General features: G+C 40.0%; 1 protein-coding gene across 1 annotated transcript in view; it reads left to right on the top strand.

Annotated features, from left to right (window-relative positions):
• The window catches only part of GALNTL6 (polypeptide N-acetylgalactosaminyltransferase like 6), a 2428129-nt gene that overhangs the window by 2344627 nt on the left and 55561 nt on the right, over positions 1 to 27941 (top strand). The window contains exon 11 of the mRNA XM_073606417.1: positions 24712 to 24861. Coding sequence (XP_073462518.1) covers positions 24712 to 24861 — 150 coding nt within the window. The remainder of the gene's footprint in view (positions 1 to 24711; positions 24862 to 27941) is intronic.

A 27941-nucleotide genomic window follows, 5' to 3' on the forward strand; every position in this document is an offset into this window, starting at 1 on the left:
AAAACATTCGAATCGAAGTCGAAAACATAATCGAATTCGAAAACAAATTTGAATCGAATTTGAAAACAATAGAAATCGATTTTCTAAAAAATACAATAAAATAGAATATAAAATCATAAAGCAATAGAATACATATATATAATATTTTTTTTATTCTGTTTTATTGTTTTTCTATGCTTTTCTTTTCTATTATTTTCTATTCTTTAATAGTCTTTTCTATTCAAATTCGAATTCATTCTATACGAAATTCGAATTTCGTAACATGGCTTCTGAAAATCGAATTTCGTATAGAATGAATTTGAATTTGAATAGAAAAGATTAGAATAGAAAAGAAAATAATAGAAAAGAATAAATTAGAAAAACATACATTGTATTTTATTCTATTCTGTTCTATTGTTTTTCTATTCTATTCTTTTTTATTATTTTCTATTCTAATCTTTTCTATTCAAAATCATTCTATACGAAATTTGAATTTCAGAAAATGGTATTATATATATATATATATATACGTTCCAAAGGTTGCTGCACTTAAAAATCTGTTGCTTTATTCCATCAAATCATTAGAAAAAGATTACAAAGCAAGTAGAGTAATTCCAAACAAAATCATTACAATCATCTGTTCAGACAAAGATTACGTTTCAGGCTGATATGTTCGCACCCTTCCTTAGATCAGTCAGAACATATCTGATCTTTATTTTTATATATACAAGGTCGGTGGGAGGACCTGTTTGCTGACACTAGATTGAAAGCTGTGTGTGGTTCTCCTCTACACTTCAATATATATATATATATATATATATATATATATATATATATATATATATATATATATATATATATATATATATATATATAATATTTTTTTCTATTCTGTTCTATTGTTTTCTATGCTATTAGTTTCTATTACTTTCTATTCTAATCTAATCTTTTCTATTCAAACTTGATTTCAGTCTATATGAAATTTGAATTTCAGAAGATGATATATATATATATATATATAGATATAGATATAGATATAGATAGATATCTATCTATATCTATATCTCTATCTATCTATCTATCTATCTATCTATCTATCTATCTATCTATCTATCTATATATATATATATATATATATATATATAATAATTTTTTTCTATTCTGTTCCATTATTTTTCTATGCTATTCTCTTCTATTCGAATTTGAATTCATTCTAGACGAAATTCGAGAATGAATTTGAATAGAAAAGATTAGAATAGAAAATAATTGAAAATAGACTAGAAAAACAATAGAACAGAATAGAATAATATATATATATATATATATATATATATATATATATATATATATATATATATATATATATATATATATATATATATATATATATATATATATATATATATATATATATATATAATGTTTTATTCAATTCTGTTCTACTGTTTTTCTAGTCTATTCTTTTCTACTCTATTCTAATCTTTTCTATTCGAATTCATTTTATACGAAATTTGAATTTCGGAAGATGGTTTTATATATATATATATATATATATATATATATATATATATTTATTATTTTTTTCTAAGCTGGGCTATGGTTTTTCTATGCTATTCTTTTCTATTATTTTCAATTTTTTTTCTAATCTTTTCTATTTGAATGCAAATTCATTCTATACCAAATTCGAATTTCAGAAAATGGTTATATAGAAATAGAATGAAATCGAATTCTAATAGAAAAGACTAGAATAGAAAAAACAATAGAACAATATATATAAAACATCCTCCGGAATTGGAATTTGGTACAGAATGAATTCGAATTTGAATAGAAAAGATTAGATCAGAATATATTATATTTTTTTCTATTCTGTTCTATTGTTTTTGCATGCTATTCTTATTTTCTATTCTATTTTAATCCTTTCTATTGGAATTCGATTTCATTCTATATGAAATTCAAATTTCGCAAAAAGGTTATATATAGTTTACTTCTTCAAATTCGGTCAAATTTTTTTCGAATGCAGTAGAATTTTTTCGAATTTGATCGTTTTTTTTCTAATGCGGTAGAATTTTTTCGAATTTGATAGTTTTTTTTCTAATGCGGTAGAATTTTTTCGAATTTGATATTTTTTTTCGAATTCGGTAGAATTTTTTTCAAATTTGATAGTTTTTTTCGAATTCGGTAGAATTTTTTTCAAATTTGATAGTTTTTTGGAATGAGGTTGAATTTTTTCGAATTCGAATACGAAACTTAACGAATCCCGAAAATGAATGTAATGAATGCAACTAATTTAACTAAACGAATTTAGTTAAATAACGAACTGAAACTAAACTAAACTAAACTAAACAAATGTTTTCATCCTGCACATGTCTACTAGATCAAAAGGGTGCTTCTACTAAATACTGAGCAAAGGGTCTGAATACTTAGAACCGTGTGATATTTCAGTTTTTCTTTTTTAATATATATGCAAAAATGTCAACAATTCTGTGTTTTTCTGTCAATATGGGGTGCTGTGTGTACATTAATGAGGAAAAAAAATGAACTTAAATGATTTTAGAAAATGGCTGCAATATAACAAAGAGTGAAACATTTAGGGGGGTCTGAATACTTTCCGTCCCCACTGTAAGTTTGGACTCTGCAGGATTCTGGGCTATTCAGTGTAGTTATCCTCGGTACATATGTGGAGAGATAAGGCTCGATAGTGCTTTATCATTTAAAAGCTTTTTATTAAAAAAATTATCCTCCATAAAATACTCACATATTATGGGTGCTTACAGCGCACCACTTTTTAGCAGGTAGAAATGTTAAAAACTCCAGTGAGATTATATGTACGTATGCCCCCTGAGGAAGACACATCTCTGTGTCTACACGCGTTGGGCAGGGGACAGGATAGTGTAGGAAGGGGCCCCACCGCCAGCTCAAGTAGCTGCGGAGGATGAATATGGACATATAATCTCACTGGAGTTTTTAACATTTCTGCCTGCTACAGAGTGGTGCGCACAGTTTATCGCACAGTTTTGCTTACAGTGAATAGCGTGGCATTTTTTGTTTGATTAACAAATTTACACGGTTATACAAGCTGTACACTTATTACTTTACATTGTAGCAAAGTGTCATTTTTTCAGTGTTGTCACATGAAAAGATATAATCAAACATTTACTAAAATGTGAGGGGTGTACTCACTGTACATATATACTATACATATATATATATATATATATATATATATATATATATATATATATATATATATATATATATATATATTTATAGTTCCCTATAATTTAATGCAATAGAGCAGATGCACTAGAATGACTTAGTAGTAAAGTATGTGTCATTGCTTGATGAAAGAGGTCGTTCAAGGAAATAAAGTCACATAATCACCAGTGTGGTATATACAAAAGTCTCGTAGGGACATTTACAGGATGAAAAGCAACTTTACCATGAATATTTGAAAATAAAAAGTTGGTAAATAATTGAGGGCTTATGATTTATTTATATGTACATCTTCTGAATTAAAAATATGAACCCCATGTGCACTAGGGGACTACTGAGTACAGCACTTTTTATACATCTGTATAACTGAGCTAGATAAAATGCTCTACTATTACTGCTTACAACCATCACAACCAGCTTTGTCATTAGTATGGTGTATGTAAATGTAGGGAACTGTAAACATAAATCTAGTTTATAAAAGAGATTCTAATTATATTCATGAATATATATGTAAATGCACATTCTTTGTCCCATAAGCGGTAGAACTATAAAATAAAAGTTATAATGATAGATCTTTAAGGGAAGGTATAAGTTTAGCAATCACATCTACAAATACTCAGCCTGTTTCCCACAATGCCGTGCTTTGTTCTAGGTTGACCTGTTCTCAGACAAATCATATGTAGAGGAGTAGAAAGGATATTTCTACTCCTTTACAAATACCAACTTTTCCCGCAGTGAATAGAGGAGGCAGGTGAAATAGGAGCCGGCATATATGCCAAATTAGAATGTATAACATACAGTATGTACTGTATTGAGTGTGTTCATTTGAACTGAATATATTCAGTTCAACCATTATGCTATATCATATCAATGTTTAACCGTTTGACATGCGCGCTATAGCCGAATGACGGCCACAGCGCCTGAATTTCTGGGAGGCCGTCATATGACGGCTTCCCCTGTGCACTCGCCCTGTGCACGCCCTATGGGGCGCGCCCAGAGCGCGCTGTGATTACCGAGTCACTGAGACTAGGGTGATCACCGATCCCAGTAAGGGGCCGGTCCTGGCCCCTTACCATGTGATCAGCTGTCAGCCAATGACAGCTGATCACATGATTAAAACAAAAGCTCTGTGATCGTTTTTTTTTTCTCCTCACGCTGACAGCACAATGAGAAAAAAAAAAGCCGATTACCGGCTTATCTGCAAGGGACATCGGTCCCGAAGAGGAAGAGGCAATTCTGCCTCATATGTGCCACCAGTACCCCCTGCCAGTGCCACCTGCCATTGCCAACTGACAGTGCCCACCAGTGCCACCTATCAATGCCCATGAGTGCCACCTATCAATGCCCACAAGTGCCACCTATCAATGCCCACAAATTCCACCTATCAATGCCCACCAGTGGTGCCAATCAGTGCCACCTAGCAGTGCTGCCCATCAATGTAACTGATCAGTGCCCATTATTGCCACCCATCAGTGCCCATCACTGCCACCTATCGGTGCCCTCAGTGCCGCCTCATCAGCGTACATCAATGAAGGAGAAAAATTACCTTTTTTAAATTTTTATAACAAAATATAATTTTTTTTTTTTTTTTTTTTAAATTCGGTCTTTTTACATTTTTTTAACAAAAAATAAAAACCGCAAAGGTGATCAAATACCATCAAAAGAAAGCTCTATTAGTGGGAAAAAATGATAAAAATGTAATTTGGGTACAGCGCTGTATGACCGCGCAATTGTCATTCAAAGTGCGTCAGCGCTGAAAGGGTTTAAGTGCCCAGTAAGCAAGTGGTTAACAAAACTTGACATTCATAGAATGTGGAAATTCAAGTGTAGCATAAAAAAAATGTGTGCAGTGTATATGCTAGTCACAAGCAAATAAGTTGTGGGTTTTACTAATAAACTCAAATATGCAGTGTTTATCAGTAAATAAATCAAATCATGAAACTAAAAATGTCTATGACTGAAAAATGAAAAAATAAATACTACACCATTAAGACATTTATGTGACAACAATGTCAGTAAAAAAAGACTTGTCAACAAGTTTTAAGCTTATACCGATCAGTATGACATCAGTTTGACACTTCAGAATTCATTGACAGGAGCATTTGATCTGCAGTTGACCTCCTTCTGATCTGCATTGCACCAGCTTCAAGTTCCATAGACTTTTATGGGAATGCAAAACCAGTTTGAAGCCAGTTTGAAACAAAATCCTGTCGACACATGGCCTTAGTCAAATCATAACCTGTAAAACATAATCAAATTTAGACAGGAATGACATATTGAACAAAGTAGAAAATATTTTAGACCTTTCAATGTCTTGGGGTCTTCTAGCCAGACTGGTCCAATGCTGTAAAGTCGCCCATATCCAAAAGATTAGTAAAGCTTACATTGGTGATTCAGAATCAGAGGAAAAATACTAGTTACCATTCCCCTCTGTATAGCATGTAACAGTGTCATGACTAGGAATGAGCTTGATATTCGGGTCAAACATAAGTTCGACTCGAACATCGGATGTTTGCCCGCTCGCAGAACAGCGAACATTATGGGGCATTCGCAGGGAAATTCAAGCGCCGCGGAACGCTCCATAAAGCACTGCAAGATCGCAGTGCATTGATGTATTATGATTGGCCAAAGCATGCACCTGATCTGCATGCTTTGGTCAATCACAGTGCGCTTTGCTGAGAGAGCCATAATTGGCCAAAGGCAAGGTGCCTTTAACCAATAATGGCTCAGGGGGACTAAGTCCACGTCCCACACTATATAAGCCTGCTTACATATCGGCCGTGTGTAGTATCATTGGTGTGGACAGAGAGATAGCTTGAGTTAGATTAAGCAGGCAGGTTATTCAGTTAGTGGCAGTGTATTTGATATATATATATATATATATATATATATATATATATATATATATATATATATATATATATATATATATATATATATATACATATATACATATACATATATACAGTCAGTCTAGTACAGTGTTTCTCAACTCCAGTCCTCAAGGCACTCCAACAGGTCATGTTTTCAGGATTTCCCTCAAATGAAATGGCTGTGGTAATTACTAAAGCAGTGAAACTGATCTAATCACCTGTGTTTACTCTATATCCACTTGAGCCGCGGAGGATTTGGCTGCTCAATGACCAGAGCACTTTTTACAATTTGGCACTGCGCTGTTTTAACTGGTAATTGCGCGGTCATGCAATGCTGTACCCAAACTCAATTTGCATTACTTTTTCCCACAAATAGAGCTTTATTTTGATGGTATTTGATTGCCTCTGCAAAAAGACAGAAATTTTTTAAAAGAAATTATGTTTTCTACATTTTGTTATAAAAAAATCCAATAAACTCAATTTCAGTCATTTAGGCCAAAATGTATTCAGCCACATGTCTTTGGTAAAAAAAAATGGCAAAAATATATATATATGGTTTGAGCAAAAGTTATAGCGTCTACAAACTAGGGTACATTTTCTGTAATTTACGCAGCTTTTAGTTTATTACTTTTTTATCTCATTTCTTGAGGTGCCAAAATGGCAGGGCAGTACACCCCCCCCCCAATGACCCCATTTTGGAAAGTAGATACCCCAAGGAAATTGCTGAGAGGCATGCTGAGCACATTGAATATTTTATTTTTTTGTCACAAGTGATTGATAAATTTAAAAACAAATTACACAAAGTTGTCACTAAATGATATATTGCTCACATGTGCCATGGTTATATGTGAAATTACACCCTAAAATACATTCTGCTGCTTCTCCTGTGTATGAGAATACCTCATGTGTGAGACTTTTTGGGAGCCTAGCTGTGTACAGGACCCCCGAAAACCAAGCACCGCCTTCAGGATTTCTAACAATGTAAATTTTTGATTTCACTCCTCACTACCTATCACAGTTTCGAAGGCCATAAAATGCCAAGATAGCACAAAATGACCCCAAATTACCCCATTTTGGAAAGAAGACACTTCAAGCTATTTGCTGAAAGGCATGTTGAGTCCATGGAATATTTTATATTTTGACACAAGTTGCGGGAAAATGACAAACTTTTTTTTTGCACAAAATTGTCACTAAATGAAATATTGCTCAAACATGCCATGGGCATATGTGGAATTACACCCCAAAATACATTCTGCTGCTTCTCCTGAGTACGGAGATACCACATGTGTAAAACTTTTTGGGAACCTAGCCGTGTACAGGACCCACAAAAACCAAGCACCGCCTTCAGTCTTTCTGAGGGCGTAAAATGGTGATTTCACTTCCTCACTACCTATCACAGTTTCGGAGGCCATGAAATGTAAAGATAGCACAAGCCCCGCCCCCCAAATGACCCCATTTTGGAAAGAAGACACCTCAACCTATTTTCTGAGAGGCATGTTGAGTCCATGGAATATTTTATATGTTGCCACAAGTTTCGAGAAAATTAAAATTTTTTTTGTTTTTGTTTTTTACACAAAGTTGTCACTAAATCATATTTTGTTCAAACATGGCATGGTTATATGTAGAATTACACCCCAAAATACGTTCTGCTGCTTCTCCTGAGTATGGGGATACCACATGTGTGGGACTTTTTGGAGTCTAACTGCGCAGTCAAGACCCCGAAAAACCAATCACCGCGTTCAGGCTTTCTAAGGGCATACATTTTTGATTTCACTCCTCACTGCCTATCACAGTTTTGGAGGCCATGGAATGCCCAGATAGCACAACCCCATCCCCCTAAATGACCCCATTTTGGAAAGTAAACACCCCAAGCTATTTACTGAGAGGCATGTTGAGTATTTTGCAGATTTCGCTTTTTGTCACAAAGTTTTGAATATTGAAAAAAAAAAAATACACTTTTCTTTTCTTCCTTAATTTTCAAAAATAAATGAGAACTGCAAAATACTCACCATGCATCTTAGCAAATACCTTGGGGTGTCTACTTTCCAAAATGGGGTCATTTGGGGAGGTTTTGTGCTATTTGGACATTTCAGTCCCTTCGCAACTGTTATAGGTAGTGAGGAGTAAAATCCCAATTTTACGTCTTTAGAAAACCTGAAGGCGGTGCTTGGTTTTTGGGGCCTGTACACGGCTAGGCCCCCAAAAGTCTCACACATGTGGTATCTCCATACTCAGGAGAAGCAGCAGAATGTATTTTGTGGTGTAATTCCACATATAACTATGCCATGTTTGAACAATATATCATTTAGTGACAACTTTGTTTAAAAAAAAAATTGTAATTTTCCCGAAACTTGTGGCAAAATATTAAATATTCCATGGACACAAAATGCCTCTCAGCAAAAAGCTTGAAGTGTCTTCTTTCCAAAATGGGGTCATTTGGGGGGGGGGGGGTGTTCTATCCTGGCATTTTATGGCCTTCGAAACTGTGATAGGTAGTGAGGAGTGAAATCAAAAATTTACACCCTTAGAAATCCTGAAGGTGGTGCTTGGTTTTTGGGGTCCTGTACATGGCTAGGCTCCCAAAAAGTCTCACACATGAGATATCCCCATAATGAGGAGAGGAGCAGAATGTATTTAGAGTTGTAATTCCACATATGACAATGGCACAATGGCACGTGTGAGCAATATATCATTTAGTGACAACTTTGTGCACAAAAGAAAAGTTTGTAATTTTCCTGAAACTTGTGGCAAAATATAAAATATTCCATGGACTCAACATTCCTATCAGCAAATAGTTTGGGGTGTCTACTTTCTCAAAAAGGGGTCAGTTGGGGGGGGGGGGGTTGAACTGTCCTGGCATTTTATGCACAACATTAGAAGCTTATGTCACACATTACCCACTCTTCTAACCACTTGAAGACAAAGCCCTTTCTGACACTTTTTGTTTACATGAATTTTTTTTTTTTTGCTAGAAAATTACTTTGAACCCCCAAACATTATATGTTTTTTTAAAGCAAAGGCCCTACAGATTAAAATGGTGGGTGTTGCAACTTTTTTTGCTCAGCGATTTTTCAAACGCTATTTTTAAAAAAAAAAACACTTTTTTTAATTTGAATGCACTAAAACACACTATATTGCCCAAATGTTTGATGGAATAAAAAAGATGATCTTATGCCGAGTACATGGATACCAAACATGACATTTTTAAAATTGCGCACAAACGTGTAGCAGCAACAAACTACATACATTTTTTTTAAAAGCTTTTAAAATCCTTTATAGGTTACCACTTTAGATTTATAGAGGAGGTCTACTGCTAAAATTTTGCCCTCAATCTGACCTTCACGGTGATACCTCACATGCATGGTGCAATTGCTGTTTACATATGACACCAGACCAATGCTTGCGTTCGCCTTTGCGCGTGGGCACGGGAGGACAGGGGTGCTTTTACTTTGATTTTTTTGGTTTCATTTTAAAATGTTCCTTTAATTTTATTTTTTATTTTTTTCTCAGGGAATGTAAATATCCCCTATGATAGCAATGGGTAGTGATAGGTACTCTTTTTTGAAAAAATTGGGGTCTATTAGACCCTAGATCTCTCCTCTGCCCTCAAAGAATCTGACCACACCAAGATCAGTGTGATAAAATGCTTTCCCAATTTCCCAATGGCGCTGTTTATATCCAGCGAAACCTAAGTCATGAAATGCTTGTAGCTTCTGGTTTCTTAGGCCATAGAGATGATTGGAGACATTCTGGTCTCTGATCAGCTCTATGGCCAGCTGGCGAAACCACCGGCTGCATTCTCGGGTTCCCTGTTGGGACAGGAGAGCCCGAGAAAACCATGGAAGACAGTGGGAGGGGGGACAGTCTAAAGTAGTCTAAAGGCTAATTAGCCACTAGGATTGCTGTTACATGAAAGCCGATCCGCTGGCTGAAAAGAATGATACCAAGATGATACCTAAACCTGCAGGCATCATTCTGGTATAACCACTCAAAGTCCAGCAACATACCATTACGTTGCTGGTCCTTGTTGGGCATATATTGTAATGTTTTTTTTCATGCAGCCTGTGGTCTGAACGAAAAAAAGAGACTGATCGGTGGGTATGCCCACCATTAGAATACCGCCCTTCATCCACCCACTTCTAATGATGGGCATACATGCACCATTTTTTTAACTGAGGTGGTAAAATCACCTCCTACAGCGCTGGAGTAGCTAATTTTCGTATCGTGAGAGCAAACGCTGTTGCTGTCAAGATAAATAAATCAGTGCTGCAGCTGAATGGCGTACCTGAAAAGCAAACAACGGTAACGATAAAACATTAACTCAATAAAACAACTTGATTTATTAACACAATCTGTCCCTTAAAAATATATGCCGAAACATGGGGGCAATCTGCCCATAATGTTAGGAGCAAATTGCTCCTCCACCCCTGCCCCATGCTTCGGCATATATGCTCTGTTTATAACTGTAGTGGTGAAATCAACTCCTACAGCGCTGGAGTCATGGCTTTACTGATCGTGGGAGCAAACGCTGTTGCTGTCAGAATAAATAAACCTGTGCTGCAGCTAAATGGTGTACCTGCTAAGCAAATGATGGTTAACAATAAAACAAAGTAACATTACAGTATAACAGTAAGACATACCATACCTGCAAAGCAAATACAATAAAACAGTAAAAATAAAACATTACAGTTCTAAAATACAGTAACAATAGAGACAGAACAATAGATATAGAATAGAGAGCGAACAATGGAGCAGACAATAGAGAGTGAACATAAGAGAGAGAACAATAGAGAAGAAAAATAAAACCACAACTATTTTTGGCTTTGGCTTTTTGCACTTTTATATAAACTGTAAACTGTAAACGTTCCAGATTAGGGTCTCTCAAAATGTGAGCATAATGTGTAATGTGTAAGTGTGCCTAGGACTTTGCAATGCTGTACCCTATGCTAATACTCCACTAGTGTGCAGTAGCATTCGAAACAGTCACCAATGCACCAGGTTGGTCAGAACAATAAAAGCAGGTGTCATGCCTATATCTGCACTTTCTACAGACACGACATCTTCTTTGGGGATTTCTTTGGGTAGGGGTACCAGGGAGGACATGCGGAAAATGCCTCCCATGCAACCGGCTCACTGCATTTGGATTGGGCAATTGGGCCACAGCACTGTCTGGAAACAGAAGAGCTGTGATCTCTTCTTGGAATTTAAAGAATTGTACAATGGCTGTACTGTATTGTATACTGTGTATACTGGTGTAACAGTATACAATACAGTGCAGTTGTTTATAGTTTCTAATACAGTGCAGACATTGTACACAGTATCTAATACAGTGTGTACAGTTTCTATTACATTTCTGGTGGTGTACACAGTATCTAATACAGTGTGTACAGTTTCTAGTACACTTCTGGTTGTGTACACAGTATACATACAATACAGTGCGGCCGTTGTACAGTTTCTAATACAGTGTGCACAGTTTCTTGTACATGTCAGGTGGTGTATTAATATATATATATATATATATATATATATATATATATATATATACATACATACATACACACTTTGCATTCAGCAGCTTATATACAGTGCATTAGGTGGTGCATACTTTCTAATATAATTCAGGCCGTGTACACAGTAACTAATATAGTGTACAGTTTCTACTACACTTCTGGTGGTGTACACCATATACAATACAGTGCAGCTGTTGTACAGTTTCGAATACAGTGCAGCCGTTGTACACAGTATCTAATACAGTGTGTACAGATTCTAATACACTTCTGGTGGTGTACACAGTATACAATACAATGCAGCCATTGTACAGTTTCTAATACACTTCTGGTGGTGTATACAGTATATAATACAGTGCAGCCGTTGTACAGTTGCTAATGCAGTGCATGTGGTGTACACGGTATCTAATACATTGTGTACAGTTTCTAATACACATCAGGCGGTGTATTAATATATATATATATATATATATATATATATATATATATATATATATATATATATATATATATATATATATATATATATATATATATATACTCTGCATTCAGTGTAGCCTATATACACAGTGCATTCGGTGGTGTATAGGTTTTAATACATTTCAGGCGGTGTACACAGTATATAATACAGTGTAGTGTGGTGTTGTAAAACAAAAAATATATAATGTCTGGAAGGCCACCAAGGAGAGGCAGACCCCCACAGGCCACTAAAAGAGGGCAAGCAGCCTCTGTGTCTACAGTCAACAGTGGTTGTCATGGACATGGTGCATCCTCTGCAGGTGGCCGTGGGACACACTTGTCCATTTTTTCTGCTGCTGGCCGTGTTATTGAGCCCCAACATGCAGAAGAGTTGGTGGAGTGGATAACAAAGCTGTCCTCATCCTCCTCATCCCCTGTCACCCAGGTTTAGAGTATTTTGCCTTCCAACGCAGCTGCCAAAGCGGCCTATTCCACCTGCTCCTTGTCCACAGTCACTACTTCCGTAGCCCCACCATCATGCACGGAAGAGTCCCAGAATTATTTGACCATAGTGTCGGTTACATGATGCTGGAGGATGCGCAGCGATCTGAAGGCTCCGATGTTGGTTCACAGGTTGAGGAAGGGAGTAACACGAGCCTAGAGAGAGGGGGTGCCACAGAAGGACAAGAAATTGGCAGTCATGTTCCCCCAGCTGCAGCATACTACCAAGTTTGCTCCAGTGACGAGGAGGGAGGGGATGATGAGGTCACTGACGGTACTTGGGTGCCTGAGAGAAGAGAGGAGGAGGAGGAGGCACAATTCAACAAGTTGCAGGATGTCTTCTAGTGGGCAGTTTAAGGGCAGCCACCCTATTGCATGACACTGCAGAGCTCCGCAGGTGCAGGGCGCTGCTGACTCCCAGCTGACTTTTAAAAGTACCTTGGTGTGGGACTTTTTTGACACGTGTGCAGCAGATCGCACCATTGCTGTTTGCAACCTATATCTGAAGCATGGCCAGAGCAGCAGCCGTTGGGGCACCACATGCTTGCCCAGACATATGACGACCTGCCATGCAGTCTGTTGGCAAAGGCACTTGAAAGACCCACATCATAGAAAAGGGCAGACTTCTCCTTGTTCTTCCATCTGGGATCTCCAACCCTACTTTACCTCCAGTCCTCTCAAAAACCTGCACTAAGAATGAAGGTATAGCAATAGGTGTCCTAAGTACTTGCAGCCAATCTGCTAACAGTACACCACTAATTGATTTTAGCAGGAAAATTTCCCTACCCCAGTTGCTGAACCATAAGAAGAAATTTGTTCCCAGCCATCCACATTCTCAGCGTCTAAATGTTAGCTTGGCCAAATTGCTAGCACTGCAACTGCTGCCTTTTCAGTTGGTAGACTCTGTCCCCTTTCATGAATTTGTGGAATGTGCTGTACCACAGTGGCAGGTTCCAAAATGCCATTTCTTTTCACGGAAGGCCATTCCGGCTCTCTATCAGCATGTAGAAGGCAATATGTTGGACGTTGCCTTTCCTTCACGGCGCACTGGGTAACTCTGCTGGCAGCTATGAAGGATGCAGGACAGGGTTCAGTGTTGTTGGAGCTTGTTCCGCCTCCAAAAAGTTAGTGGTGATTCTGTCACAGCTCTCTTCTCCACCCTCTTCTTCTTCCTCTTTGTCCTTTTCTGCAGATTTATCCTCTGAACCAGCAGTGCTCCGTAGGGGTTCAAAGGGCTACGCAAGCAGTCAGGCTAAAAGATGCCATGCAGTGCTTGGGTTGGTCTGCCCAAGGGACAGGAGCCACACTGGGGCAGAGATTCTGTCAACTCTGCAGGAGCAGGCTCAGAGGTGGTTGACGCTATGCCAGCTTCAGCCAGGAATGGTTATATGAGACAATGGCGCCAACATTCTCTCCGCCCTCTGACAGGGACACTTGACCCATGTTCCATGTTTGGCACACATCCTGAATTTTGTAGTGCAGCGGTTCTTGACCAGGTACTCAGGCTTACAAGATCTCCTGAGGCAGGCCAGAAAAGTCTGTGGTCATTTCTGCCGGTCATACAATGCCAGTGATTGGCTGGCTGACGTTCAAAGGGAATGCAACCTGCCCACCAACCGCCTCATTTGTGATATGCTCACCAGGTGGAACTCAACGTTGGCAATGCTGCAGCGGCTGCACACACAGCCAAGGGCCATCAATGAGTACCTGTGTGAGTATGGCACCAGGACAGGGTCAGCGGAGCTTGGCTTCTTTTTGCCATGCCAGTGGCTACTGATCAAGGATGCATGCACTGTCCTGTCACCATTTGAGGAGGCCACAAGGATGGTGAGTAGCGACAATGCATGCATCAGTGACACTGTCCCTCTAGTCTTCCTGCTGGAGCACACGCTTCGTGGAATCATGGATAGGACACTTGAGGCAGAACAGCGGGAGGAAGAGGAGGACTTCCTTTCCTCTTAAGGCCTCCTTTATCCAGATAGCATTCCTGCAGGCCCACCAAACACACAGGAAGAAGAGGAGGATGATTGTGTCAGCATGGATGTAGAGGATAACACTCAGCAGCAGTCTTCAAGAGATGGTTTTCAGTCCCAAGAAACCCAAAAAGTTGCACATGGCTGGGAGAAGGTAGTTACGGATAATGTGATCCTTAGTGACCCAGAAGACTCAGAATTGCATGCCTCTGCAAACTTACGCTGGCTGGCCTCCCTGAATCTGCAAAGCCTGCGAAAGGACCCTAGGATTTGTGATATCAAGGAGAGGGATCATTGCTGGCTGACAACCCTTCTTGATCCACCTTACAAGGGTAAAGTTGCAGAACTCATCCTGCCTTCACAAAGGAAGCAGAAGATGAAACATCTTCAGGAGACCTTGAAGAAAGGTTTGCGCATTTCCAGACTCTGGGAGGTTATCATTTCCTGGTGCTGGACAACGTGTTGCTGAGACTTCGTTTAGTCAGAGAAAGAGTGGTGAAGAAGGTGGCCGGATGACCGATGCCTTTAAACAATTTTTCAGTCCTCAGCGCCAAGGTCTGATCGGTTCAAGCAACCATCGCCAGTTTCTAATACAGTGAACAGTCAATTTTAAGCAGAGGCCAGAGTGTGTTGAAGCCTAGAGGGCAATATCAAAAATAATTTGAGGGTCAACACTGTCTGGTAAGCTGTTTTTTTCACTTTGGCATTGTGTGGATCCTTGTATATACTAAAAATGGTGTTGGGATTGTTCTCTCTAGAGTCAGACTCCTTATATGGATGCTTATAAGGTCTTATATGGCCATTACTATTATTATTATGATTAGTGCTGCATATACATATGCACTCACCAACTACTTTATTAGGTACACCTGTTCAATTGTTTGGTAACACAAAATGATAATCAGCCAATCACATGGCAGCAACTTAATGCATGTAGGCATCTAGATGTGGTGAAGATGACTTGCTGATGTTCAAACCGAGAATCAAAATGAGGAAGAAAGGGGATTTAGGTGACTTTGAATGTGGCATGGTTGTTGGTGCCAGGTGGGCTGGTCTGAGCATCTCACAAACTGCTGATCTACTGGGATTTTCACGCGCAACCATTTATAGGGTTTACAGAGAATGACTCAAAAATGATAAAATATCTAGTGAGCGGCAGTTGTGTGGATGAAAATGCCTTGTTGATGTCGGAGGTCAAAGGAGAGTGGGCAGACTGGTTTGAGATGATAGAAAGGCAACAGTAACTCAAATAGCCACTCGTTACAATCAAGGTATGCAGAATACTATCTCTGAATGCACAACACATCGAACCTTGAAGCAAATGGACTACAGCAGCAGAAGACCACACCGGGTGCCACTCCTGTCAGCTAAGAACAGGAAACTGAGGCTACAATTCGCACAGGCTCACCAAAATTGTACAATAGAAGATTGGAAAAATGCTGCCTGGTCTGATGATCTCAATTTCAGCTGCAACATTCAGATGGTAGGGTCAGAATTTGGCATAAACAACATGAAAGCATGAGCATAGTTTAAATGTCATGGCCTACCTGAGTATTGTTGCTGACCATGTTCATCCCTTTATGACTACAGTGTACCCATCTTCTGATGGCTACTTCCAGAAGATAATGTACCATGTCACAAAGCTCAAATCATCTTAAACTGGTTTCTTGAACAAGACAATGGGTTCACTGTATTCCAATGGCCTCCACCGTCACCAGATCTCAATCCAATAGAGCACCTGTGGGATGTGGTGGAAAAGCAGATTTGCATCATGGATGTGCAGCCAACAATTCTGAAAGAACTGTGTGATGCTATCATGTCAATATGGACCACAAACTCTGAGGAATGTTTCCAACACCTTGTTGAAACTATGCCATGAAGAATTAAGGCAGTTCTAAAGGCAAAAGGGGGTCCAACCCCGTACTAGCAAGGTGTACATAATAAAGTAAACAGTGAGTGTATATCGGATTTATGTGTTAAACGGGTGGCAACAGGTTAATAAACACACACAAGACATGCATCTGAAGTAATGCTATAATGCTGTATTGCAGAAGGAAGTATAAAACCATAGATGGACTAGAGATGGTGTACATGTTCACTGCACTCAAGAGTTTGTGGTGAATCCCCCAGGTGGACAAAAACGTTGCAGGTTTGCCACCAGGAATAAAGAACACTGATAATGCTGTGCCTTTGACCCTGATCAGATGAGGTACAAGCACCAATCATTTGAAGGAATGTGAATTCCAGCCTCCTTTTTTATCAAAGGACGGGCTCACAGAATCTATATTTTTCAGTGTTTCTTGGACCTGTTAGGGAGAACTGTGCCTAGCTTCCCATGCCTTATGTGTGACAATAGCTTACTTATAAGACCTACAAATGAACCTATTATCTCATTTACAAAGTAAGCAGTATCACAGGACATCACACTCTTCACAGTGCACTTTGTATGTTTATAAAGGTGCAGTGTGAGAGTTTATTGTGATGTTTAGTGGTTTTTACAAATGGGTTACATGGTCTACAGATGGACAAAACACATTGAGACTTGTCACTCCTCAGCATCTCACCTTGCTGTACCTACCTAAAATTATCTTAACAGCAAAAGCAAAAAATGAAAGAAAAATTATTCGTGTTCAGCTTGTTTTTTATACATCAACCTGACTGAGACATATTTGACAGTTCATGTTTGAAGTATCAAGAACTGCCTTTACTAAAATAAAACAATATTCTATTTTAGAATATTTTAGCAGAAATATGAAAAAAAAAGAAGAAATAATGTTGTTCTTAGTCCTCAAAGCTGAAGCTCAGGATTAGTGAAAACATACGGCTTCATAATTGCCCGCCATACTTAGCTTGCATAATGGTATTTACCAAAAGGTAACCTATGGTAATATGAAAAATCATAATGCCACAGGTTAGGGTAATATTCTTTCTTTCTGCAGATTCTTGTTCACTTTGTCCTTGTACACTATATGGTTAATTTACTGAAGGGAAATTGGCTGCTCACTTAGCACGGGGATCATTCCTAAAGCAGCTCATAAATCAAGTCATCTTTTTCCTTCCACCCAAAAGAAAATTGCTCGAGTCCCCCCATCAGCACAACCCCCTCCCCACCCCCACCCCCAAACACAGTGGCGGCTGGTGATAAAACTTTTTTTTTGGGGGGGGGGGGGGCGCAAACCCCTCGGGGTCCTTACCTGCCCATCCTCGGCTGTCACGGCTCCCAATACCCGGATACACTATACACAGAACACACATTGTATATTATACACAGAGCAAACACTATACACAGAACACACAGTACATATACAACACACAGTACATACAGTACACACAGAGCACACAGTACACACAGAGCACACAGTACACACAGAGCGCACAGTACATACAGAGCACACAGTACATACAGAGCACACAGTACACACAGAGCACACAGTACATACAGAGCACACAGTACACACAGAACACTATATACAGAGGTGGAGGGGATCCAGCAGCACTCACATTAGTTATATTAGCACCTGAGTCAGTGAGGATGATCTAGCCCTGTAATGTAAGGTGACCAGATTTTTAAAATGAAATCCTAGGTCATTTTTTTTATTGGCAAATGGTAAACTATTTTATAAGCATATTTTCCTCAAATTATTTATGCAGTGCCTGTGGTATGTGTTTATGGAAAAATTGTATCATATATACGTTATTTCTAACATTTTGTCCATAAATAACGATAAAAAAAGATGCTTAGAATTTTTTGAGATATGACTGCCAAATGTTATGAAGATAAGACAAGAAAAAACAGAGTTCAGAGTTTAGGAGTGCGTTACATAAAGAATGCAGGGCTTATGCAGCCTGACCAGTGTCCATCTATGCAGCCTCACCAGTGCCCAGGAATGCAGCCTCACCAGTGCCCATCTATGCAGTCTGACCAGTGCCCAGGAATGCAGCCTCACCAGTGCCCAGCAATGCAGCCTCACCAGTGCCCAGCAATGCAGCCTCACCTGTGCCCAGCAATGCAGCCTCACCTGTGCCCAGGAATGCAGCCTCACCAGTGCCTAGGAATTCAGCTTCACCTGTGCCCAGGAATGCAGCCTCACCAGTGCCCAGCAATGCAGCGTCACCTGTGCCCAGGAATGCAGCCTCACCTGTGCCCAGAATGCAGCCCCATGTGTGCAGGGGATCAGAGAGCCAGTGTTCTGCCGAAAATGGCCAGATCATCAAACAGATCCTGGGCGGGTGCTGAGGCGGGGGGGGGGTCTGCCCCAAGTGCCACACACTGGGGGGTGTCAGGCTGGCGTTTCCACTGTGCCAACTTTAATTTGATTTGCAGGAACATTAAACAATTCCCACCTCCTGGACAGCTCCTACATATGGTAGACAGCATATGTTTGCTCAGTGGGGTATCTCTCCCCTGATTACCGCTGAGTAAACGGATGACATGTCTGTGTCTGGTCCCCTGATGTAGAGTGGACATCGACACAGCACACTGCTCTCTATGGGGCTTTTGGTTGGAAACAGACAATCCAATCCGATCTGCCAGACGGATGGGGAATGGATCTCCCATCTGTCTGTTTTTAGTGGACTGGATCGGATGGTGGCTGGTGTTAGCGGACAAAGGTCTGCTGACATCTACCGCTCCAAAGAGGTCAATGGATGGTCTGATCGGGTCTGCCTGAAAAACTGACAGGGGGACCCGATCAGTCCATCAGTGTGAAAGAACCTAACACATCTGTGCTGTGTACCCACTCCACCCCCAACCCCCAGCACATCTCTGTACCCCACCCCACACTTTTACCCCATCGTCGCTCACCAATCAATGGTTGACAGTCTGGTCAGCATCTCCCCCTGCACTTCAGTTCACTATACAGTGGGGGAGGTGGGAGGGGGCAATCGGCAGCTCTGTGGTGTCTGTGGGCGATGGGATCTCCCTGGGGCTTGTAGTTCTCTTCCTGAGTCTATACAGTGGAGAGGGGAGGGGCCTCTGACCTGGGCATGTATCAGCAAGAGTATACAAGCAGAGTGATTCACTTGTACACTGAAGAGTGAAACTGATACTGTACATGCCCAGGTCAGAGGCCCCTCCCTTCTCCACTGTACAGACCCAGGAAGAGAACTACAAGCCCCAGGGAGATCCAAAAATGTGTGGTTATTCCTGCGCTATCATGTGTGTTAGAATGGAGTTAATGGAGAAGCTGCCTGCACCGGATGGGGTACACCCTGCCCCTAATACTCAGTGAAACAAAAATAAAGCGTGGTGCTGCGCTAATCCAGCAAGGAAATAATACAAAAATAAAAATAAAATGTAAAAAAAAAGTGACGGTGCTAATGGTACGCTAATCAATGGTTAACTCATCTTTCCATTCCTTATGTGGTTGTTCCCCCAAAAACACCATTCACACTTCGTACTGTGACCAGTACCTTTCCTGGTAGGAGGAGAGAATTTTTCCCTGGTGTCGCTGCTCACGAGCTAGCACTTCCTTCCTGAGTTCCCAGCGGATTGAATCATACCATTCCAGGAGGACCTGCTCTGATATTGGTCCTCTGTGCTGTATCTGCATCTCTCACAACCTCCTTCCGAGTTCCTCTTCCATGGCGGCTGGTAACTGTACCTCTCCTCCTCTCCTGCTATGCGGAACTTGGATTCAGGTGGAGGTTTAGATGTCCCAGACTGCAGGAAGCATCCCACTGCTTGCCACCAATGTAACGAAACGTCCCACACTCCGCTTGAGTGCTTTCGTCATATACCACTTCCTCCCAGTCTGAATATAGGTATCAGATATTCCAACCTCTAACAACCACAAAACAAGACAATACTCGTTTGGTTGCTGAACATGGACTGTTTATTGAAAACACATGTACACAGGTAATTCTCTGGACAATCCCCCCTTTGCATTCCGGGCGGGGTAGACTGTCCAATCAGCAGTGAGAGCTGTTGGAGGAATTCGCCCCCACCAATTTCACAGTTAATCTACATGCACATCCCATAATATCCAAGGCAGACAGACACAATAGAACATTGGAATACAGCCACACCCCAAATGACCCAGCAAAGAGTACACAACAAAATTAGACAATATACAATATACAATATATATATATATATATATATATATATATATATATATATACACAACATTCCAGTGTGGCTGTACAGTGAGTCCAATTAGTATAGATCAGACTGGATTTCTCGGTCACCCTGTGCCCCTATTAGAGACACAGGGTGACTTAGACATAGGAGGTGCATGGGGAGCTGAAACAATGTTTTCCCAACCACCCCAAGGGATTCTGGGTTCCATGGACCCCCTCCCGCCCAAAGTGATTCCGTCACAGTCTATGCATTCCTATGGACCGGTGAGTGTAAACGGACTTGTGTCCGTTTACATTTACATCTGCTTACCTCCAGGTCCGATCAGACCCGATTTAAAAAAAAATGGAGGAGGACTGTGTCTTCATTCCGTTTGGGCAAACAAGATGAGAGGCAGCCGGGTGTAAACAGACAGAGGAGTCAGTTTACTCCCAGCCACCCAAAGATCAGTCCTTGTACACCATGCGGAAACTAAACGAATACAGACCTGTTATCCGCCTGCTGTGTTCCGATCAAGCAAGGGATCAGCTGGGGATCAGCTCACAAACCCCCTGCTAATCGAAATGGCATGAGCCTGTGTGAAAGGGCCTTACCAGCATGGGAACTGTCAGCGTGGATCAACAGAATAGACATTATTTAATGTCCTTTAGTGTTGGATTAGTGTTAGGCTGCTAATTCACTGTTTTATGGGAATTAAGGGAGGTAAAGGTCAGCTTCAGCCAAAACTTTTTTTTTTGTTTGTTTTAAACAAAGTGAGGAAGGCATAGTACACCTGTCATTTTTTATTTTGCATAAAAAGAAAGATTTTGCCTCACTGTTGTGTCCTAGCTGGAAATGAAAAGAAATCTATCCAGTGGGGACAGAGACTGAAAAAAAATCAAATTTTTCATTAAAATAGAGAATTTGAACCTCTATCAGATTATTATTACAGTCAGTTATTTCCTGCTTCCTTAATTTTCTTAGAGTAGACTCCAAAATGTTCTAAGGTCATTGAAAAAAACAGGTCACTGAAAACATGGGGAAAAACAGGAGACACCACAATGTCAAAGCTTGTATCTGATAAATAGGATACAGGTACTTAACTCTGTATGGTTGCTCAAAACCAGTGCTGGTTGGCAACTAACATTCATGCATGTGGAGAAATATGTTTGCCTCCAGTTAGACTTGTTGGTGGATCACCCTCTAGTTATCAGGGTGCCTGCAGACCTTGTCATTAATCCCATTGTAGCAGTTTAAAAGGGAACATAGTTTATGAAAAAAATGTTGCAGAAGCGATATTATCAATATGTATTTTGGGGAAAGTTAAGAATTTAAGCACAATGTCTTTCACAATGTCACTGGCACTGGCACAATGTCGTTCATAGAAAGAAAAAAAAAAATGCCTTAATTTTCTGTCCTCCTGTTAAACAGTTGTCAGAAGGACAGGGTGTAAGGTTAAATATTGCCAATAGCGTCTATCTAAAAAATCCATCAATCTATCCAAAAATTTAAAAAATAAGGATTTTAAGTGTTAAGGACCCACTTTAAGGCATAAGTATTCTGTAAAGGTTGCGATTGTAAGTGTCATGGCCTATGCACACATTACGTTCCATTAAAATACGGTCATTGCGTTACTGCAATGAGTGTGCATTGTTTCACTACAGTGCCATTCATTTTAAATTACACTCAAATGCACCTCCACAACGCATCTAATGTAGTGCCTACCTTGAATTATTGTCAAGATTTCATTTTTGACCCTAACATTTTTAGATTGCGCTTCTCCATTGCTGTAAAATTTGAAGATTATAATAAGTAATATATTGTAAGTGAGCCCTAATAGCTTATTTTTTTAAAACATAGCACAGCACTCATGTAGAAATGTAAAGGTTTTTTTTTTCGCAATTGAGTCCCAATAATATCAATTATTATTATTGTTATTATTATTTTAAAACTATTAAAATGATAATTATTAAAATAAGGTAAATTTTAGGTCGATTTTACACATTGGAATGCTCACCAATGTTACCTACCCCCTGCAACTTTACACTTCAGAGATTGTACATATAGATGAACACTTTTTTATATGACTTTAGGGTTCTAGTGCTATATCTTGTTTAATATGAAGACATATACTGTACAGTAAATAGTGTGTGTCAGCATATTTCATTGAATTGTGTACTCAAAGAGGAGAATGTGCAATAAAATGCTATAATATATTTGAATCAACATTTTTATGTTGTCTAAGCTTGGGAAGTTTGAGACATTGGAGCTTGTATAGCACATTTCCTTGGCCAAAAATGATTAACCACTTAAGGACCACCTCATAGCATATATGCAGATATACTGCTACAGGGTGGCCCTCCTGTGCAGAATCGTTTATATATACATGATTCTGCACTTACGCCATAGGGGCCATACGCGCACCGCCGGTGGCCTGCTTCTGCTGTGATTACTTACTTCAGAAGCCAATCTGCAGGTGTCAGGCAATGGATGTCTGCCGGGACCCAGCGATCATTGGGCAGAACACAGAACGGAGCTCTGCCCATGTAAACAAAGCACAGCTTCATTCTGACAGGGGGGGAGTGATACATTTTGTGTCTCTGCAAATCAGGGAATAATATCCATCACTTCCCTTAGTAAAAGCACCTAACACAGTACACAAAAACACTGGCTAGGCACACAGTTAACTCTTTGATTGTCCTAGATGTTAAACCCCTGCCCAGCTAGTGTCATTAGTACAGTGACAGTGTATATTTTTAGCACTGATTACTGTAGTAGTGTCACTGGTTCCCACTAAGTGTCAAAAATGTCAGTTAGTGTCCAATTGTCCGCCGCAATATCGCAGTAGCCATCGATAGTATAAAAATAAAAAGATAAATAAAAATCCCAGTATATATATCCCATAATTTGTAGACGCTATAACTTTAGCGCAAAGCACTCCATTTTTTTTTACCAAATATATGTAGCATAATACATATTGGCCTAAACTTATGAAGAAATTAGATTTTTTCATTTTTTTATTGGATATGTTTTATAACAGAAAATAACAAATATTGTTTTTTTTTGTTTTGTTTTTTTTTTTTTTTTTTGTATTGTATGTCTTTTTTTTTATAGCACAAAAAATAAAAAATGCAGTGGTGATTAAATACCACCAAAGGAAAGCTCTCTTTGCGGGACAAAATGACACAAATATTATTTGTGTACAGTGTTGCATGACTGCGTAATTGTCAGTTAAAGAATCCCAAAAAATGGCCTAGTCATGAAGGGAGGTCAAGTGGTTAAAATCGTTGTTTGGGTTAATTCTTTTCTCCTATTTGCTGCTGTCATTTATTGTGTATATGCACTAATGTTTACCTTTGAAGCTCAATAAATTTTCAGTTTTACTCAGCTAAATACATTCCAGGTGCATCAAAACAAAAGGTGTTCAATGTCTTAGGTCCATTCACACCAGAATGCAGTGCGGGAAACCCTATTTTGTGAACATTTCCAGCACTGCGTTCACACTGGGTGCGTGATCTGCTGTCAGTGTCAATGTATTATTAATGACACCCCAAATGCAGCTTGCAAACAGTGTTTGCCTACACCAGATCGCATGCACTACTTTTGGTGCGATCCAGTGTGATTTCTGCCCATTCAACACATCCCCTGTTGAGTCAGACCTATAACTCTCCTTCCAACAAAGCTCATGCTCTCGTATGATTGGACAGTTATAGGTCTGATTTAGCGATCAGACCACTGAATCAGAAACCACTGCTTCCACATAGAAAGAAAGGGTCCTTCTATGCAGTGTGCTGACAGGGGCAGTCATTCTTACTCAAGCTGTAATTGCTTTGTAAAAAAAATGATCTGTAAAGCCGTGCACACTTTTTGTTTTGGTTCACCTGTAATCTATTTAGCTGATTTAAAAGTTCACTTGGGCTTTAACAAATTCACTGCACTGTTATTGAAGAGATGCTTGTTTATAGACACTGCATCTTTTATTAGCAGCACTGGAAAATGAGGTCTCCAAAAGCAGTCTACAACAAGACACTATTTATAAATGATGTGGGCTATAGTCTTTCAGTTATGAAAGTGCTACCCAGATAGAAAGCTGGAGTGTGTTCCTAATTGTTGTCATTGTAGTAACAATGTATAATGTTGTTCTCTAGCTCTTCACCTTCGGATGGAGAGAGGACATCCGCCCCGGGGAGCCGCTTCACACAAGAAAATTTTGCTTCGATGCGATTTTTCGTAATAGTCCTGTCACACTTTATGACTGTCATGGAATGAAGGGCAATCAGCACTGGAGTTATAGAAAGGTAATGCAAATTAAATGTACTATAAATACCACAAAAAATAGAATTTAAAGCCTGCAGCCACATCACTTAGCCACCATGAAGTTTCCTCAACTCATAAAAGGGTCCCTTTATGTTATCGCTGCAAGGAAGCAGTGGGAAAATTCCTTTTACAGTGGATGTGTTGCCTCCAGCAGTTTAATGGCCAATACTGTGTACCATGTTTCCCCAAAAATAATATTGGGTCTTACATTAATTTCTGCTACAAATAACACAATAGGGCTTATTTTGGGGTGATGTCTTATCTATGTCCCCTGTCTTCTTTTCCCCTGTCCCCCTACCAGCTCAGGAGTCATCATTATGGCATCTTTAATCCCAAAAATAACCATTTTTTTTCAAGTATTTGTTTATTGGTTTTCAATATAAAGTTTGGACAGGCATTTTGCAAAAGGTACATCATGTATACAATGAGCATTATATAACCAGTAGCCAAACATGGCCAACTTTTAGCACACCAGTAACTTTACCCCTGGTTTCCCTAATGGAGGGAAACCTCATAGAATGGCTTATCAAGATTACCATATGTGGACCACGTAGGGCCCAAAACCAGTACGTTATAGTGCTACAAATAGTAGAAGACATCAATTTGCCATTCAGACACACACACACACACACAACTACATGTAACTACCATTCAAACCTCACCACCCCCTCCCTGTCGGTCAGATTGAAGGGTCATGGGGCCACCAAAAGAACGCCCTGCGACCTATAGACACAATGAGCTAAACAGAAGTCAATTACCCACTACTGTTGGGAGAGGGGAGTGTCACTCCAAAAGGAAGGTGGGCTGAATGGTCAGTTTGGATTGAGATAGATAGGTATAATCGAGGTTGGGGCCAATAGAAAACGCCACAGATTTCTCCTAGCCAACACGTAGCCCGGACTGTTCCGAGCCATCTAAATACATTAAGGCATCATCCACATAGAGGGAGATCTTTTCAGACAGCTCCCCATAATAGATGCCACCCACTGCCACTGTCTGTCGCACTGCCAGAGCAAGGGGCTCTATTGACAGTGCAAACAGAAGAGACGAGAGCAGGTAGCCCTGCCTTGTTCCCCTCTGTAAAGAAAAAACATCAGATACATCCTTATTAGTACATACCCTAGCCCTAGGGTTACTGTAGAGCAGGCGGACCCACTTAATGCATTGGGGGCTAAAGCCCATGCGGTGCATAGCTTCCCAAAGAAAGGACCAGTTAACAGTATCAAAGGCTTTCAGCACATCCATCGATAAATCCAGTCTGCTTTTTTGGTCAGTAGTCGCCCTATGAATATGTAAGTAAAGACGACAAATATTCTCGTACATACTCCTACCAGGCATGAACCCCGTCTGGTCTTGGTAGACAAGGTGAAGAATAACCTTTTGTAGTCTTGTAGCTAAGAGTTTAGCCAGCACTTTAACATCACTATTTAATAGTGAGATTGGATGGTAGGACCCACATAACAATTTATCTTTCTCGGGTTTGGGCAACATTACAATCAGGGCTTCACACATAGAGGCAGGAAGCTTGCCTTCCTCCAATGCCTGTCCGAACAGAGAATGTAGTTTCTGTGCTGTCTTCTGCATAGTTCTTGTACCATTCAGCAGGTAAACCATCTAACCCTGGAGTCTTGTTAGGGGGGAAAGAATATATGGCCTCTGTAATATCTTCAATCGTCAGGGGTTTATCCAAAATAAGTTTGTGAGAGTCCTCCAATTCAGGGAATTGGATGGATTCAAATAACCCCACCAACTTAAGTTCGGCTGGGGGGGCAAATCTGACTATAGGCGCTCATAGAAGGACTTGAATGTCTGGTTTATGGTCAAAGGATCTGATGAAACTGAGCCATCGCGTAGTTGGATTTGTGGAATGGACCTATTCGTGTATTTCGTGCATGAAAGATAGATAGATCTTACCATTTTTCCCACTATGCTCGTGTAACCCAGCCGACAAATAGAGTTGTTGTTTCTGAGTTGTGTCCACACAATGGAGATCCAGAGCCTTATGTGCCCCTACCAAGACACCATGGGAGTCCGGAGTGGGGAGTGCATTATATTGGGCCCTAGCTGTCTCTAAGGAGGACTCCAAGATCCGAAGGGTAGCCTGAGTATATTTCCTATGCATAACAATTTTAGAGATATAGGAGCCCCGAACAGTTGCCTTAAAGGCATCCCATGTGGGGCCTGTGGAGGAGGACCCGGCATTGTTCCTCCAGTAGTGAGACATGTCCTGCTGGATGGGTTCCTGAAGCTCAAGAGTGAATATCCAGAGGGGACTGATCTTCCACAGCCGAAAAGAGGGCCTATCTCCTAATAATAGTTCTACACAAAGGGCAGAATGGTCAGATATCGTCTGAGCTAAATATGAGACTGTCTGGATATAGGGGACTAGATCCAGCATCCCCGGGCATAGTCCAGCCTGGAAAGAGTACGGTACGTCTGAGATTGGCATTATTTAACCCTGACTGTGGGATTTTTCTGTTGCCGTAGGTCGACATACCCAAAAGAAGCGCACCACTGACCAAACAGCCTAGATTCATAATGAAGAGGCTTCAATCTGTCCAGACCAGGGTCAAGTACCGAGTTAAAGTCCCCAACAATAAGGGTAGCAAGTGTTGGTAAAATTGAGAAATGGACACTCAATTCTGTGAAGACTGCAGCCGTGACAGGGGGGAGCATATACCACCACTAACAGTAATGGCATAGCGTATACTGTGCATAGGAGACAAATATATTGGCCCTTTATGATCCAGAACAATCCGGTCACATGAAAAGGGGAGACCTTTCCATATTAAAATGGACAATAGGTGTAGTGGTACCCATGCATTACCCAATGTTTTTTAAAAGCGAGGATCTTGGACCCCATTGTGTTTCCTGCAGGCACAGTATTAGCGGTTTGTGTACCTTAAGGAAATCAAATAGGGAGGCCCTTTTAAATTTAGAATTTAACCCCCCCCCCCACACACACACACACACACACACACACACACATTCCAGGAGATACAGGTGACTTGAGACATGATAAAATAAAACCAAAATTAAACCAAACGAAAATTAAACGAAA

Source organism: Aquarana catesbeiana, linkage group LG01, assembly GCF_042186555.1.
Source record: "Aquarana catesbeiana isolate 2022-GZ linkage group LG01, ASM4218655v1, whole genome shotgun sequence".
NCBI classification, from domain to species: domain Eukaryota; kingdom Metazoa; phylum Chordata; class Amphibia; order Anura; family Ranidae; genus Aquarana; species Aquarana catesbeiana.